At 33.7% G+C, this 19,474-nt stretch overlaps 1 protein-coding gene across 3 annotated transcripts in view; it reads left to right on the forward strand.

Moving 5' to 3' along the window:
- Nucleotides 1–19,474, forward strand: part of NBEA (neurobeachin) — a 370,152-nt gene that overhangs the window by 314,694 nt on the left and 35,984 nt on the right. For all 3 annotated transcript variants that reach the window (XM_081951245.1, XM_081951243.1, XM_081951244.1), the window contains 2 exons: nt 3,794–3,946; nt 17,458–17,625. In XM_081951245.1, the coding sequence (XP_081807371.1) occupies nt 3,794–3,946; nt 17,458–17,625 (321 nt within the window). The remainder of the gene's footprint in view (nt 1–3,793; nt 3,947–17,457; nt 17,626–19,474) is intronic.

Consider the following 19,474-nt stretch of genomic DNA (forward strand, 5'->3'; position numbering starts at 1 on the left):
TGTACACTTATTGCAAATCCCTTGTAGTCTTTTTTGTTTTCATATATATTGTTAGAATTGTTTCTAAAGGCTCCTACAAATTAGGAGCCTATTCAAACTAATGCTACAGTATTTATGTATTGAATTTCTGTTCTGACTTAGGAGGTAAGAAAAAATGGTTGAACAAAAGAAAGGTAAACTCATAAAACTGTTACTAGGTTCATTTATTGTTTGGATTCCATTGGAAATCTATGTCCTCCGATATATAATTAGCATAACATGGAAGTGATGTTTTTTGACCTGCCATCATAAATAGCAATGTGTACATTTAATTCACATATTTTCAAATGAAAAATAAACAACATATTTTGTTGTTATATTGTATCAGTGAAATTTAAAGTAGAAGAATAATATGTGGAGGCTGAAATCCCTTTTGTGCTTCACATCTTGTGAAAATGGTGGTTGGCATGAAACTTTGATTTAATATCACAGTCCTTTCAGAAAGACAAAATGCAAGATTTTCTTATCAGGCGTGTTTATTAGCCATCTATTTTTTTTTCCACTAAGATTCACTCTAAATATATAAAGTAAATACTAACATGAAAGCATCCATCTAGTTTATTAAGACTGTTTACCCGGGCAAACGCTTCATATAATATATTATTTTAATGGTTTATTACAAGTACTATAAGCCTAGTTTTCTGTTCTATGTATAAATCTTTAATACATTTTTCAAACCTAGTTTAACAATTTCAAAATACATAAAATTCTATTAAATTACTAAAAATAAATTAAATCACTATTAAATTTTGCTCTTTCCCCTTCTATACACACACACACACACACACATACTTCATTGGCTTTTGGTGACTGCCATAACCTTACAATCAACATTATGTTATTTGTATATGTTGAATATATAAATGTCTAATGAATGTTAATCGTATAGTATGACTCATTTTTCCCTTAGTATTGATCAGGTGCCTTCATGAAGTAGTCACTCAATAAAATAAAATATAATTACAATTAAAACTAATTAAACCACCCAATTAAAACTTAACTCCTTAACAGTTTTGAATATTGTGTATGAAACCATGTTTTTCATTAAACCAGGATAGTTTGATATCCTGATGTAAACTGAATGACCTGTTTGCCTTTTGCAAAACAGCAAAGTTTGTTGCTTCAATTGTAGTATACTGACATGATTCCCTTAAATTTCAAGAATAAGTTTACACCTACCCATTTTTGTAAGAAACCATTGCATATGAAAAGCAGAAAATTACTTAGGAACAAAAGAAGCATACTGCCCTAATTAATAAATTAGTATGATAGAGTACCCTGCATTAAGAAGTATAGTCTAAAATATACTTGTAAAGGAGTTTTACAGAGTAAAGAAACTGTAGTGTAATGTTACTTTGGAAACACACCACTCTAAAGTGCAAAAATATAATGTTCAGAAAATTAATTTTTGAATGCCTCTTAAACATATTTATTGCTCTTGGACAAGACTGTACAAATCAGAAAATGTTGCTATAACAAGATGTCATTAAGGTGACATATTGTAAATTAATAAAGATAATGGACATTCTTATAACTGAATGATACTCCCATCAGCCAACGTAACTATTAAAATAATGGTTGCCAGGGGATCAACTTGAGTACGGGAGAGAAAAGAATAAAGATGGAAGCCTGAAAATTTAATGGAAATATATTCAGGGAAAATATCTGCTCTGACTTTGATTTCTACACATAAAATAACTCCCAAATTTATGAATCAGAAAATGTACTTTGGCATTTCCTCCCTCTAATTCAAAGACATGACACAAGTAACACTATTAATAGTACCTTTGGGTTGTAACATAATTGGTAAAACAAACTAGAGAACAAATTTAAAATTGATCATATAAAGTTGGACATATACATTTGATAAATAAAATATGAATAAATGAATAAAGTAAAATTTATTTAACGACATAAAATCTACTGGAGTATTTTATAATTGTAAGACTCCCTTGAATCTTTGTAATTCTTTAATAAAAAAAGCCACTTGAAAAGTAGCTGCTTATTAAACATTACAAATTTGCATTATCTTACTACATAGTAGAAGAAATGTAACTTAAAAAATAAGATTATTATTGGGTTTATTTATTTTTGAAGCTTCTACAATTTTTCAAATCAAATTCAAAATGATAAGAAAGCAAAACACTGTATAATATGTTATATACTACAGAACAGAATACCAACAAAAAAGCCACATTAATGTAAAATAGACATAAAGGCTTATTTTCAGGAATGTATACTGTTCTGTTAACCATGTAAAATATGAAGGGCTATTGTTAAGAAATTGTTTAATTCAATTTTGAATCCACAAGTATTCTGATTGTGTGTGCCACATTTTAAGAAAGATATACTAAAAGTGGAACTTGTGCAAGAGAAGGATGGTGTGGATGATCAGGGAATTAAAAACCAAATTCTCTGAAGAGAGGACTGCAGGAATTCACATGTTTAGCCTGAAAACTGGGGAGATCTGGCATTTTTTAAAATATCAAATATTTTATAAAAATATCACCTGAAATATAAAACATGGAATAATGTTTTATATTTCAGGAATGCAAATTCTATTTGAATGTTAGGATTAGCTTCCAACAGTCAAAATAGTCTGATAGTCATAGATAATTTCCAAGTGAAAGCTGAACAACCATGTGTTGTGAAACAGAAAATAGTTCCAAATGGAATGGAATATGTTTTAAATTCCAGACTCTGATAGGGAAGATTCAAAAATATGATTGACTGAAATGTCTGTTCTGACACGTTAGGAGATGCTGCTGCTGATGTTCAGGTTTCTTGGATTCATCAACTTCACATACAATATCCACATAAGCCAAAGATTTCCCAAATACCAGTAGTGTCTGTAAAGTTGTCTGTCTTTGGGGATGAATTTGAACTCAGAGCAAGGGAAGAAGGCTTGTCCATTCTTGCATTCCCTCTTTCATCTCAGTCCGGAGTTTGGACAGTGAATTCATGCCTCAGCACTTAATATTTATGTTTATCCATTATCCACCTCTGAGGTAACGGAAAGGTCTTTTCCATCCTCCCCTAGCATTGGATTTTGAGAATGGGGATCATGATTTAAACGAATTACTAGCCCATTTTATAGAATGATTTTTTTTTACTAACTAGGATTGTTTTTGGTTAAAGAAGAGAGAGTTGAATGCTTTACTAATGCCACTACCCAAAAAAAAAAGGAGATAGGGCTTGTTATGCATGATTAGTTATTGATAACCCCATGGTGTGTCCTATTAAACCAGTGCTCTCCAACCTTTTGGGAACAGGGACTGGTTCTGTGGAAAGAGTTTTTCCATGGCCAGAGGGGATATGTATTTGTGTGCTGCCTACATCCCACCGATGGGGCTTCACTTGTTTGCACGGTCCGGTTTTTGGCATTTCTAAATCTCACAATCTGGTTGCATAATGAACTTTTTTGTTTTGTCTGATAATAAGGGGAAATTGTTTGGTATAGAGTTATAGGCGGCCTCATTTTCCCCCTTTTGAAAGTTAAGAAAATGATTTCACAGTTCCCTAGAACTGTGCCCATCATTCAAGACTCTGATAGACCGGAACATAATATTTTAATCCATTACGAGAAAAATTACTAAGATGTTTTAAAAATACAAATGTAATGTAGCAAGCAATGTAAGCAAGTTGAACTTCAAAATTAAATGCAACAATTTCCAGATTTCTTGAATAATTTTGTCTGTGCAAAAAACTGCAGATTTGCATGATGAATAATAAAGCTTGTTTCTTTTGTAAACAGGAACTAATTCCAGAGTTTTACTACCTGCCAGAAATGTTTGTCAACAGTAATGGATATAATTTTGGAGCCAGAGAAGATGAAACTATTGTGAATGATGTTGAGCTTCCCCCTTGGAGCAAGAAGCCTGAAGACTTTGTCCGCATCAATCGAATGGTAAAAGTTTTTTTTTTTAATCAAGCTTGCTAACAAGTCCACACAGTGTATCAACTAACATAGCCTTGCTTTTATTCACTATAAAGCAACGACTTAAAATATAAGAAAAATATTAGAAACTCACTCACTCACACACACACACACACACACAGAGGAATTATTTGATTGCAACTATCCTGTATTACTGGGCTTTATGCTATGATTTTCATTGGAATTTTCTTAGTGGAGGCTTATGATAAAACCATAATTCCCTTGATAAATATAATTATTTTGTTCAACCTGATAAAGATTCTTACAGTCCACAATAAAAATGCCATTGATTTCCTAAAAGAAAAGATCAGTACAAAAAATATTATGGGCTAGGATTAGTATAGAAAAATATTAACATTTTATGCACACATATCTAATTCAGTCTCAGTTTAATCAACAAATGAAACAATTATATCTCAAAATCCATATTTTTCAGAATATTGTGACAAAAGTTATATTAGGAAAAAAATGGAAAAAGTACCAATACAAATATTACATTTGGAAAAGCAAATATAGAAATGCATAGATTCAGGAATAAAGTGGTTCAGATGCCTTCCCTGTGTATATGTGTGGGCATGCAGCTGCTTCTCTGGCCTTTCAAGCTGAATTGTTCTCTGTATGTTAACACGTACACATAAAATTATATTTTTTTCATCTTAAGAGTACCACAAGACGTGGTTGTTTTTGCGGGGAAAAAAATAATACACCTCTGGAAACTTTTTTAGAATACAATATTATTTGCTATGTTATCATAAATAATAATACAATACAATAGCAGAGTTGGAAGGGACCTTGAAGGCCTTCTAGTCCAACCCCCTGCCTAGGTAAGAAACCCTATACTGTTTCAGACAGATGGCTATCCAACATCTTCTTAAAGACTTCCAGTGTTGGTGCATTCACAACTTCTGGAGGCAAGCTGTTCCACTGATTAATTGTTCTAACTGTCAGGAAATTTATCCTCGGTTCTTTTTTTTTTTTTTAGAATTTTTTTATTGTTTTAATTAAACAAAAACACAAAAAAAAACCATTCTTCATAACATCTTGTAGAAAGTATGTCGATTGGTTACAAATAAATTTCGTGCATTACTATAAATCCTTCATATTTTTAATTTACATTTTAAAATTGAAGATCTTTATGTATTTTGCCATCAATGTACCATCATTCTCATTTAGCTATAATTATTTAAACATGCTTTTATCTAAAATCATTTATATTTAAAGATACAACCACCTACTGGCATTCATTAGCTACTCCTATAAACCTCCAAATTTATCCTCAGTTCTAAGTTGCTTCTCTCCTTGATTAGTTTCCACCCATTGCTTCTTGTTCTACCCTCAGATGCCTTGGAGAATAGCTTGACTCCCTCTTCTTTGTGGCAACCCCTGAGATATTGGAACACTGCTATCATGTCTCCCCTAGTCCTTCTTTTCATTAAACTAGACATACCCCATTCCTGCAACCATTCTTCATATGTTTTAGTCTCCAGCCCCCTAATCATCTTTGTTGCTCTTCTCTGCACTCTTTCTAGAGTCTCCACATCTTTTCTACATCATGGCGACCAAAACTGAATGCAGTATTCCAAATGTGGCCTTACAAGGCATTATAAAGTGGTATTAACACTTCATGTGATCTTGATTCTATCCTTCTGTTTATGCAGCCTAAAACTGTGTTGGCCTTTTGGGGAGCTGCTGCACACTGCTGGATCATATTTAAATGGTTGTCCACTAGGACCCCAAGATCCCTCTCAGTTACTACTATTGAGCAAGGTACCACCTATACTGTACCTGTGCTTTTTGTACATATAAAACAATACTTTCCTAACCAGTATGGGGTAATGAAGGAAATACTGGAAAGACCAAATTCTGGTCCTTCTCAACCACAGAAATACATTAGTGTCTTTAAGAGAGTCACATCCTCTCAGTCAATCTTTCTCAAACATGTATTGTACTGTGAGGAAAACTTGCAGGAGGCAGCAGGCAAGTCGAGGTCCTGAACGAAAGTCATGATATAAATTTTGCAAACAGACAAATAAACATTTGACAAATATGAATTATATAATCCCAACAGTGCTTTTCCAAAAAGCACAAAAATCCAAAAGCTAACTCTATAAAGCAGTGATGGCTAACCTTTTTGTCATTTCGCGCAACAGCACGTGCCCACACCCATAATGTAATGCACATGCGACTCCCCTCCCCCGTGTGCCCCACACATGCGCATGGAACTCTGCGCTCCCCATGCATGTGCCCCGCACCCCCTTACCCATTTTTGGCTTCCAGGTTCTTGTAGGAGGCTTTCCAGGCCCAAAATAAGGGTGTGGGAGGCACCCCCTTGTGCCCTATTTTGGGTCTAGAAGGTCTCCTGCACCAACTTGGAAGCCAAAATAAGGCACGGGAGGGGGTCAAGCGAGGCCCCAAAATGCAATGCAAGTGCCCCGTCCCGCACATGCATGCAAGTTCACTGCCCAAGCATGCCCAGCAGAGACCCAAAGACCAGCTGGCTGGAGGGAGGCATACATATATGCGCAGTGAAACTGGGCTGGGACGACAGCTGGCATGCCCACAGAGAGGGCTCTGTGTGCCACCTGTGGCACGTGTGCCATAGGTTCTCCATCATGTGTATAAAGGATACAATCAATCAATCAGAATAGAGTTTGGAGGTCTTCTAGTCCAACCCCCTGCTCATCATTCAGACAAGTGAAATACAATTCTGTGTACCTTTTCTCAGGAGTAAGCTCCACTATACACATAGGATTTGCTGCTGAGTAGGCATGCATTATAAATATAGAAAATAAATTATGATTTTATTTAATACATTTACTTTACAAATTATATTTTATATATTTATGTATGTATCCAAGCCATTATTAAAATAATAAAAATATTGAGAGTTAATTATATATGCTTTAAATAAACGTAAAATTATCCGTCAAACCCAGATGGCTGAATGCAATGCTTTTAGGTCCGTTATGTTTTATACTCTAAATTAGAATTTATGGCTGCTGAATCTAATAACACTATTTAAGGGTTGCTTGTTAAAGTGTCTTTCCCAGAGCTGCTTTCTCTCTGCATAAATCAACACATTACAGAGGCTCTTCATAATTTATCCAGTAGTATTGTAAAAGAAAATGCTTAAGAAAGCATTTTTATGTCAGTATTAGATTTCTATGAAAATATTACAAATGATTCCTGTCTCACCTATAAAGCATATCTTTTGTGTCAGATAGCAAGTCTACTGAAGGCCTTCTTTTGAGTCCCTGGAGACATTTTCCTCAACCTAGCAACTTCAATAAGTATGGACTCCCAGAATTCCCAAAGCAATTTCTGGCTGAAGAATGCTGGGAATTGAAGTCCACACAGCTTAAAATTGCTAAAGTACCTCCCTGGAGAAAAGCAATTAATCAGAATAGAATATAAATATGTGTATATCAATATGATTTTGTATAAGGCCATTTTCAGTGTTTCTAATCCTACAATTGCTAAGGATATTTATAGTTTGTCAGACAGAATAAAGAATCTATCATTATATTTTCCCAAATCATTAGTGAATGTTATGTTTATTTGAAACTCAGCTTTAAATTGAAATGGAAGACAATTGCATTTATTGTTTTGATTGATTTGATTAAGATACCCTCTCATTCAGCACATGAATCATATTTAATACGTAACAATTCCATTCAATTGTGTTCAGTTCTCAGAGACTGTTTGGACAAATCCCTGCAGTTTTCTTGGCAAGCTTTTCAGTAGTTTGCCATTGCCTCTATGACAATATACAATTAAACAAAAAGAAAAACACGAAAACAGAAACACAGAAAATATGAACTGTAGGAAAATTCATCCAAGGTAGTCCATGCTAACTTCTCTTGGATTTCCTTTAATTATTCTAATTTGCCCCACTTTCCCCTAGAAAGTCAATAGAGGCTCGATGTCAGCGCTATGCGGTAGGTCAGGTCACAAAACAAACTCTACAAAACCTTTCCAGACTTTCTGGAGCTGTATTTTATTGGTTATATAGGCTATACTAACTAAAATCCTGAAAACTTGACAGCATTTCCCCCCATGCTTCTTTTACTCAAGACAGTTAAGAGGGCTAGTTTGGATTTCTTTCCAACGTTTTCTTCCTGTCAGGCTTGCTATCTCTCATCACATAGTTTCTCCAAGGTAATCTTCGTGGCTCTCGATCTTAGATATCTATCCATTGTTTTCTGTAATAAAGAGAATCTCAATGCATTCAGATTCTCTGCAATCTTCATTTCTTTCAGTCTTTTGTCATCTAATAGCCCAGCAGCCCAACCTCTTTGTGTGCTACTTTTTAATTTGAATATATTTAAATAAGTCCTTACCAGATGGTCTCTCTTTCTATAGTATGCTCCTTAAATTATTTTATTATTATTATTTCCTTAGTACAACTTTATACTTCCCCCCGCCCCCATATATTATGTCCTTTTGTCCTTCTTATAGCAACAGTCTTTCCATTTCTTGCAGAAAAACTTCCTGGGTTTTATAGCTTCCTGAACACTATGGAAAGCCATGTTGGTTCATATTAAATTAGTCATAGGTTGGTTGTTTGATTGATTATGTGCCATCAAATCAATGTCAACTTTATTGATCACATAGATTTTATTCAGGAAAATCTGTTCCTAAACTGGTTTTTCACGTCTTCCAGTGCAGTCTTCACCACTGCAAGTAAGTTCATCCAGCTTGCTGCTAGTAATTCATTCTGCGCTTCCACATTTCCCAGCATTGAACCCTTTTCCAGAGATGACTAAACCAATTTCAGTGGTTTAAAATAAGCTTCTGATACTGTGAAGAGATTTGGCTCTGTTGACATTTCTTTTCAGTCTCTTTTTCATCAATCTTTTAATTATTAATGGTTTCTTCTTTTGTACTGAAATGTGATTTGTGTAAGAATGTCATACATTTGCATCAGTAGTGGGTTCCAGATCCCATTGCAACCAGTATGCTGTGACAGGCCTGGGTGTCCTCAGCGGGCACGCCACCACCCAGCAACACTCAACTGCTCGGTGGACGTCACGCAGGTGCCGCACGCTGTGCATGTGTGCAATTGGCCGTTTGCCTCAAAAAGCGGTAAGGAACTCGGGTGGGTGGGTGGGCCCACCATTCTGGTACAGTAGCCGCTGCTCCAAGCTACCACCAGTTTGCCTGTACCAGGCTGTATCTCCCAGAACCCACTACTGATTTGCATACCTCCTAAATGTAGTAGTATCATAATCATCATTTCCTATTGTTTTGATAATAATTATATCCTGGTCATTTCTTAGGATTTAATTTAAAGATGCCTCTTCTCTAAGTTCCAAAACCCAGTTCTTCTAAAGCACATTAATTTAAGTTATTCAGAAATTTGGTTTCTTTGTCATGGCTAAGGCATAATGTACCCAATCTATGTGAAACCTCCAATTATTAAAATAAGTTATTTGTACTTCTGGTTTCATTCAACATCTCACAATTGTCTTTGATATTTTAGTCAGTGGATGATAATATATCTCTAGATCTAATTTACATTTGTGGACAGATATTGCCACCTATAGTTATTCTATAAAGGAAGCTAGCCTGTTTTTCAGTATGTTAGATTTTATATATTAGCAATACTTTCCCCATTGTAGTCTTCTCTCTCCTGGCACAAAAAATTGCATTCCAAAAACAAATAAGAATTCTTAGTTCTTGATTTGGAGTTTTCTAGTACTAACACAGAAATAACTATTCATATGCTCTCTCTCAAATATTGTTGGCACTATATTTGTCTTTTTTTGTTTCATTGATGTGACAACTCCAGTACTTACCCATTGTAGTATTTCTTGAAATATCCACACTTTTCTAACTGGGTGCTACCCAGCATCTGTCATCTTTCCTCAGGGGAAGCAAACTTCTACCATATTTTTCATGTTATACAGCAGCAGCCTATCTCCATTTCACTTCAAGTGACATATCCTGTTCTTATATAAGTTTGCCTTTTCCACAATGTTTTCCATGGCACATGAATCTAAAAACTTCCACTTGATGCCACAGTGTTGTCAATATCTAAATGGTCCTGCACTAGATCAGCATAGCACACTTTTCTTATTTCTCTTGGATTTCAGTCTGATATCTAAGATGGAATAAATATCAGATGTTCTCTTTCCCCAAGATCTTGACAAAATCATGACAAAAATGATATAAGCCATCACAATATTTGATATATATGATACCCTGAAACAAACAAAATGTTAAAAAGTTATGCCATTTAGTTACGCTATTTAGTTACTTAATTTGTCTAAATTATATTACGTATCAAAAATATCTTTACAATCCCCAGGGCATGTCACAACTTTTGAGCACCTTTAATGTTTGCAAATTGAAAGTTGAAAAATTTGGCATACTCTGACACATACTGGCTCTTCCCATATCAACAAAGAAAGAGTATCAAGATCAAGGGAAGTGATAGTATCATTCTATACTGCACTGGTGATGCCACATTTGGAATACTGTGTCCAGTTCTGGTCATCATAATACAGAAAAGGTGACAAGGCTCTAGAAAGAGTGCAGAGAAGAGAAACAAAGATGATCAGGAATCTGGAGGCTTAGTCCTATGAAGAAAGGGGAGACCCTTTCTTCATAGACTGTGGGGAGACATGATGTAGCCAATACTTGAAGGTTTGCCACTGGGAATACAGAATCAATTTATTTCCCATAGCAGCTGAAAGTAGGACAAGAAGCAATGGGTGGGTGCTCATCAGAGAGAGATCCAACCTCGAAATAAGGAGAAATTTCCTGACACTAAGAACTATTAAGCAGTGGAACAGGTTGCCTCTCAGAGTTACAGGTGCTTCATTGCTGGACGTTTTCAAAAAAAGATTGGAAACCATTTGCCCAAGGTGGTATAAGGACAGAGGTGGTATTCAGCCAGTTCGCATCGGTTTGCCCAAACCAGTGGCAGAAATTTTGCCAGTTCGATGAACCGGAAGCGATGACTGACTGGTCCCCCTGTTGCCGGTTGCTCACCCCGTCCACCTGGTCACCACTCGCTCGCCCCAACCCTTTGCATACTGGCTTGGCTCTCAAAGAGGTGGTGGCTGGCCACAGGCCTCTGAAAAGTTCTCCGGTCGGCAAAAAAGCTGCTGCTGTCGTGACAACATTCTTCACGCATGCACATCACATTGCCTTGCAAGTCCAAGCAGATAAGATTCTATGATTTTACAAGTTTACAGTTATTAATATATCAACTTTTTCTAGTTTATGCTTGCTTTTAGTTATGCTTCTTTTATACAGAGCTTTCAAGGCCTATATAAAGACCTATTTTTAATTATCTTTAGTGCCAAAAATACTGAGATATTTGGCAAATTATATTATCTCATTTGAAAATAAAATATTTGTCAGATATATTTTATATTATTTGCTAGATATCCTGATATTTATAAATGCTGTTGTATTTTAACGTTTACATATTAATAACCCTTTTATATAGAACATTTTTAAAAATCTGTATTCAAGACTTTCCCAGTTTTGCAGATAACCACATGAAAATTAGAGGACACTGATGATTACTTATTTCCTAAATTCATAAATTAATGGTGCATTCATATTTAACAGTATATGCACACATGTGCATGATTTTGTGTGCATGTGTGGTGTATGTTATTAAGCTTCATTCTGTTTATATTTGTCTGCTATATATGAGAGGAATACTGCAGTACTCCATAATAACTTGATCCCATTCTAATTTAGAAAGCATTTTGCAAACCAAATAATAATATTTTATGTTTTAACTGAGAAATAATATCTTATTGAAAAAAATCCTGTGCAGATTGCTCTTATTAAAAACGCCAGAGGAGTTATTATATTCAGTAACTTTTAGGATGTGTTTCAGTGGATTTTAAGAGCATTCAATTTATACATCAGTGATTGTTGGCTCAGTTTAATTCATCCATAGCAAGCTGGACTGATTACTACTGACATAGCCATGAAACATTAATAAAGCATTGTGTTCAATGCTAACATGATTATGGCCTGACCTCAATGATGTCACAGAGGACAGAAACAGTAAGTGTTCCTGCTAACATTACCCTAATGCTGGGTTCATCAATCATAATCTACCAGTTTACAAAAAAGGGAAGAAAGCTTTTCACAGATGTGACTTCGTAGTCTTGCTGAGCTTTTTGATCCCAGAAGACTTGTGGTGGCATGAGAGTCTGAAATAAAACAGGTTCAGAAACAAGCCAAGCATGTTAAATCAAGGTAAAAAACTGTAATGTAAAACACACAGAGACACAGCAAAGCCTTTAAAGCAAGCATTTGTAATTTCAAGACATGACCTGTTGTAATCCAAAACTAATTATGACAATGTTTTGATTATTTAAGGCACAGATTGTAGTATACTACAAATTGCAGTGCTGAATATAACAAACAGAAAATATACTTTCAGATTCAGGAAATGACTTCCTCTACCTAATATGCTAGTTTTGTCATTTAGAAAGGTGGAGTATACAGATATTTTATAGAAGTCCAAGATCACGTCCATATTCAATATATTTTCTCCCTGCCAATTTGCTTCTTAAACAATCATCTATTTATGCATATTATTCATATCTTGTCCTTCATATTTTCCATCTTCACCTTCTATTTGATCTTTAAAATGACATTTGAGACTTTGATCATCAGTTATTTGATTAAATGAGGCCAAGTGGTTGTAGGTAATCCAGTAGATTATTTTGTTCAATAATTACTTAAATCAGGATCTCAATAATCCTAATACAGTATTTTAGCCTCTATATTTACAAAAAGCCTGGGATGTGATCTTCAAAAGTTCCTTCAAAAGTTATTATAAAGCTGTAATTATTCACATAACAGAGAATAAAAATTAAGAAATATATTTAGAATATTTGATTAGATTTAAATAAGAATTTCGTGAATTTACTGTAATTTTAATTGAAATAAAAATCATGTTTAGTTTTGTCATCCACAAAGTAAGCCAGCTTATTCTGAATCTCTAATTTAGTATCATTTATGAACAAACTATAAAATATGAATCCCTATACTGTTGATTTCCATTTTAATTTGCCTATTGATTATAAACTTGTGATGGCCTCTTCTATATGCCAAAGAGATTGGTAGTAACATACGCAGTATTTTCTGTGACAGCACCCTAAGAGAAAATATAATTAATAACATACAGTGAAACTTTTATCCAATTAATCAATTAAGGGAACAGTATTCATTATTCCTAATTGCCTATTCATCCAATGACTGTATTACCTGCAGTAATATTATTACCACAAATTATAAATTTGCGTCATTTATGTGATTTGCATTTACAATGGAGAATCTATCTGATATATCTGAAGACTATTGCATCTTTAAATAAAAATTACATTGCATATAATAATTATGTAATTCTGACATCCTCCTCCTCACAACCTTGTTTAACACACACACCTAGAATTGCTGCCATTCTATGTAGTCCTATATTTGTTTACTCTGAAACAAAATTTACTGGATGCAATTGGACTAGCTTCCATTTACTAGGCATACAATTGTAACAATGATTTAAGAAAAAAAAAGATTGTAAGCTTTTATTTTGTTTAGCTATTTTTTTTTAAGAATATATTTTTCTCATATTTAGCTATTAGTAATGTTATTTTCTGATTAATATTGATGACTACTGGCAGATAAAATCATATGGCTCTGACTCAGTCAAGGCTATATTTCTACTGCTAAACTGAGCATGCATTTTTATTCTAAATAATTTCCATCTGAAACCTCTGCATGCTCTTGTTCTATGTATATAATGGTTAATGTTAGAAATATTGAAAAAAACAGGCTGAGGCAGTAATAAAACATAAGACTTCAAAATCTTGCTATCTACCCAAGTTTCCTTTTATGAAATTCATAATAACTTGGTACTGTTGAAAATTCTATAAATCAGGGTTTGGTTTAACTATACATCTACACCATTCTTCAAGAGTAGAAAAATGGCATACACACTGTAAAATTATAATCTGTAATTGGAATAAAAAAAAAACCAGGATTTTATAGTTTGTGCTCTACAATTCAGTTAACCTGGAATAGTACTTCTTAAACTGATTGAAATCTATTCAATCACAAGGGTGATTTTAACCAACTATTCTAATGAATTAGGACTGGGAACAAAGGCTTTTGCTGCATTTGAAGAATTACATAGCCAGTAAGAAGCCACAAAGCTTACTAGTATTCTTAATTTTCTAACTTGCCTTTATTTTAATTTGAAAATATGGTAGACAGGGGTAGGAATATATTTTCTTAGAGGCAGATGAATGTGACAGAAGGGAATTTAGCAAGACTAAGATAAGATACGATAAGATAAGCTTTATTGTCACATTTTGCTGGGAACACACCGATACACATAAAAAAATGAAATTCTGATGCCCACTCTCAAAAGAATATACACACACACAAACACGCACGCACACGCACACACAGAGTTCTTCACTTTGAAAGAAAAATTCAATTTTTCAACTATGTAATGAAAGATACCTGACTTGATTATTTGGTGGCCTAATATAATTTAAACGTAAATACTGTTGCTCTGCTATTGCTATTATAATCCTTTTGAAAAAGATAAAGTATAAACTTAATATGAATCAACAGAGTGATATGCAAAAAAGGAACTGTAATTTTATTTCTTATTTATTTATTTGTTTGTTTTAGACTGCATCAGTCTATGTTCCAAACCAAAAGAAATAATAGTTCCAATTTATTTTGCTTTGATCAGATCCCACTCAACTAGTATCCAGGTTTTGACATAACTTTTAAGGTTTCAGAGAAAATGTAATAGATTCCATTTTCCAGGGTTCATGGGACAGTAGAAAGAATCTAAGAAGCAGATTTGAATTTTTGAAAAAAAAATGTATAATTTTACAATTGAACCAATAACACGCAGAAATGACAGAGTCCCCTTAACTGGTTTCCTTTAAAGCTGAGTCTCAATAGGTTCTATCAAAGACGCTTTGATTTGGATGATTGTGCTAGATTCAATAACATAAAATAAATATTTTTTAAAATATTTTTTTTATTTTCAAACATAAACATGCAAAAACATATAACATAAAAAACCTCTTCAACTACATACAGTGTGTTGATTGGTTATAAAATCTTTCTCAGTCCTTTCCATAGTCAGCACTTGAGCTTTATCAAAAATCACTTATTGTCAATCAAATATCTTTGTATACATTATTATTGTACTTCATTTGTTTAATTATCACTATTGTTTCACCATTTTAAAAAGGTATTCTAAATATGTATCCATTTATATTACGATGATTCATTATATCATCTTCAATATATCCAACAATAAATATTTTTTGTATCCTATTCTAAATCATTCTATTATTTTAGCATTAATAACATTCTCTAATAATTTTCAATTCCATGTTTTTTCCATTATTAGTATTATCAATCTAATATACATTTATACAAATTATTATAATTGTTAAACTTCCATTAATCATAGCTATTATTACATCCTTTTTATATGAGGCATATTAAATTTGAAGTAAATTTATATTATAGCATTTCATTACATCATCCTGAAATCACCCAATGATATTACATCTTTATATTCTCTTCTATATAGAATTATTTCTCTTTTATAGAAAGGCTTTTCAACATCATCTCCATCATCCTCACTTACAATTTATATAAAATTTCATATTATCAATCTAGCATATATAAATGCTTTATTATCATTATTGATCATTTATTTGACTATAGCTATTATTACTTTATCTTATACATAATACTCCAAGTTTAACTACATTTAACTTAATTTTATAGTGACATTTCATTTCATCATCCTGTATCCTTCCAGAAATAGTGCAGTCCAATATATCTTGCCATTTGTAGAATCTGTATTCTAAGTGTTTTCTTGATAAGTCTTATGTGGACTTCTCTTGACAACTTGTTGTTCATTGGATATCTTAAAAGAATTCGAAACCCTCCATCTGTTCCTTTCATCTGCCTCACTTTTGTTATCACTGGTGCTTCTGCCGAAATTACTCTCATTGTCTCTGCCAGATTTTCTCCCCTATCTTCATCTATGTTTTGACATCTGTGATAGAGTTCCAGGTCATCGATCTCTCCTTTCTGTATTCTGCACTTATCATTTCCCTCCACACTCGATTTGCTGTCAATGTCAACAGTTTTCTTATCAGTTTCATATGTCTCTGTAATTTTTTGAACTCTGTCCTCAAATTTCATCATTGTTTTATAAGTATTCTCAACTCCTCCCTCCGTACATTCTGTATTTTGATATTTTGTATTTTGATCTATAAATTCGAGACTCTCTTCAATTCTCTCTGTAGTTATTAAGAGTTTTTGAATTTCTAATATAATTTTTTGCAATGTTAGTTCCTTTTCTTCTTCATATAATGCCATTTTTCCAAGTTATAGACACTGCCACTAAAACATCCAACGCTTTTACTAGATTTCAAACAAATTCTGTGAAGTTTTTTTCCACTGACCCTTTCAGTAAACCAAGCTGATAGCTTTGTAATATCAGAAGTTGCCAAGCCTCTAGCCACTAGATGGCAGTGTTACATCTTTTCCTCTGTTTTTGGCTCTCTTTTCTAAACTCATAGCTCCGGAAAGGGTTTTTCTTTGGAAAGAGAAAATAAATTGTTTCAGGATTACGATCCGGCTGAGCCTTGCGAGGAAAGAGGCTTTTAATCCACTAACACAAAAAATGGGAAAAGTATAGAGGAAGAAGGGGGGGGGAGACCAGTCCAGTTTAAAAGTAAGAGGCATTTGTAAAAAGTCTGTCCATAAAAAACAAACAAAATTAAAGTGAAAAAGATAACACGATACTTTTAAACCAGAGTAAATTCGCCGCTTGTTTCCTTCTGTCTTCAATTTTATTTTAACTCTGAGTCTTTTGGGTTTTCTCTTATCTAATAATAAAGATTTTTCTCACCATTTTGACACACTGTCTCTCCTGTGCTGCTTCCGTTTCAGGGGCTTGTCCCAACCTTCTGTAGCCATATTGGCTGCTTCTCTTGTAGTCGGCAAAAAGAGCTTTTTCCTGGATCAATCAGGGGCTTTGCGATGCCCCTGAGATCAGCAGAACATGCCCTTCACTATCACCATTCCTTCAGAATGGTTTAGATCCAAAAGGATTGTCCAGCAACAGAGATATCAACAGCAATCCTGGAGCCCCAAGATTGCATGTCGTGTCATTGTGACGTCAAGCCCCGCCTCATAATATAAATATTTTTAATACCTCTATTGATGTTTCCCAGTAAGCTCTCAATAGAGCTAAAAGCATAGATGAAGAACTGAATGCCAATAAAAGCTCACAAAACATGCATTTACAAACTTCGTAGCAAGCATATTATGAATTTTAAAGGAAATTCTGAGAAGACATCTTGTTATGCCATTGGCTTTGTAAAAGGAATAGAAAATGATACTTCTTTGAGAAGCATTTTTTTCCTTTTTCATCCTCTCGATTTTATTTCTAGGCTCTGGAAAGTGAATTTGTATCTTGTCAGCTTCACCAGTGGATTGATCTCATATTTGGCTATAAGCAGCGAGGGCCAGAAGCAGTGCGGGCACTTAATGTTTTCCATTACTTGACATATGAAGGTTCCATAAACCTTGACAGTATCACTGATCCTGCTCTCAGAGAAGTAAGTACCTCACACTTTTTCCATTTAGTTATAATAAATGTATCTTAAAATTATTAATTACTGCTCTTCATTTTTTTAAAAATGAGTTATTTTGTTTTATTTTGTAATCCCATAATACATTTAGTGCTCGTCTTGCAACAGTTTGTTTAGTGACCAATTGAAGTTAAAACAGCTCTGAAATAAGTGACTTATGGCCGTTTTTCACATTTATGACTATTGCAGCATCCCCACGGTCATGTGATCAAAATTCAGAACTTGGCAACTGACTCATATTTATGATGATTACAGTGTTCCAGGGTCATGTGATCACCTTTTGTAAACTTCTTGCAAACAAAGTTAACTGGAAAGCAGAAATTCATTTAACCGTGTTACTAACTTAACAACTGCAGTGATTCACTTAACCACTGTGGCAAGAAAGGTCATAAAATGGGGGCAAAACTCACTTAACATATGCCTCGCTCAGCAAACAAAAAATTGGGCTCAATTGTGGTCGTATGTCAAGAACTCCTTGTACTTCAAAATAAAAAGGTGTCTGTATAACTGCACTTGGTCAAGCTTATTTGTTGTACCATAAATTGTCATCTGTACCTTGAATAATTGATTCAAGGCAGTGAAAGATGGAAATCTGGTTTAAAAATTTATTTCTCTTTTGAGGTTGTATGAAACAACATATATGTTATTAAAATGTAGATTAGACGTTGGAGAACTTTGCTGACATTATAAATATCCCTTTGGATTTTCTACAGTTATATTGATTTAATGATCAAGTGAAGTTAAAATGGGTTATGTGTTTTTTCTAACATGTTATATTTAGTAAATGACTAACTAGAAGAGTTGGATATTTTGAAATCCATACATATGTACATTTATTATACATACTGTTTTTGTTTTTATTTGTTTATTCATTAATAAATGCACAGCAAATAAAATAGCCCAAACATGAATAAGCATGCAGGTTTCTTTTAGCATGTGTGTATAGTATTTTATAGCACTTTTGTTTTTTAAAAAAATTGTTTTTCTGCAAAATGTCCTTCCATGTATTGCTTTGTAGCTTGTCAATTTATCTTAGGAAAATTATTATTAGATTAACACAGAAATATAAAACATTCTATTTAAAAATTCACTTTGGTTGAAAAGTGTGAAGATGCAACAGCTGCAAGATGAGTGTTGTTGTGTTGAAGCTGCATACATAAGCTTCCATGCCCTATGATATCTGCCATCTGTTGTATGCAAAACAAGCAATAATTTAAACAAAGGCAGTAGAATACTTGTAGCTTTCCCCCCCCCCCCCCCGTTAAAAACCGGGAATCGGGAAGTTCATAGTTAATTAGTTAATTACCTCACAAACTAAATAATACAATATATTTCTGTAACATTTCTACAGTTTAGGCTATGTTGTACATTATGAGATATTAGAATTGTATTTCATGGTAATTGAAGGCCTTCATGGATTGTATTCAGGCCGTCATTGAAAAAGTTGAAATATTTTTTATCTTTCATTTTAATATTGGAAAGGTAGGCTATAAATTTAATAAATAAATACTTTAAATCATTTGGATCTAAATTTAATTCATCACCCCAACCGACTCCATGAAACCCGAGCAACTCACTCTCATTTATTTCAGGAAGTCTAATAAATTAACTATGAACATATCAAGAAAGAAACTTCTTGAAGAGAATTTTTGAGGACAAGGATTAGGATAGCATTTTTCCATTTCCAATGATCCTGCCTGAAGTAGTTATAAGGGTTTTTAGGATTTCTATTCTTTTGCGTGTGGTTGTGTGTTATTCTTTGGCTTCCTTCTGATACAGGTAGTTCTAAACTTAACAACCATCCATTTAGTGGCCA

This window comes from Natrix helvetica, assembly GCF_964273705.1.
Source record: "Natrix helvetica genome assembly, chromosome: 4".
NCBI classification, from domain to species: domain Eukaryota; kingdom Metazoa; phylum Chordata; class Lepidosauria; order Squamata; family Natricidae; genus Natrix; species Natrix helvetica.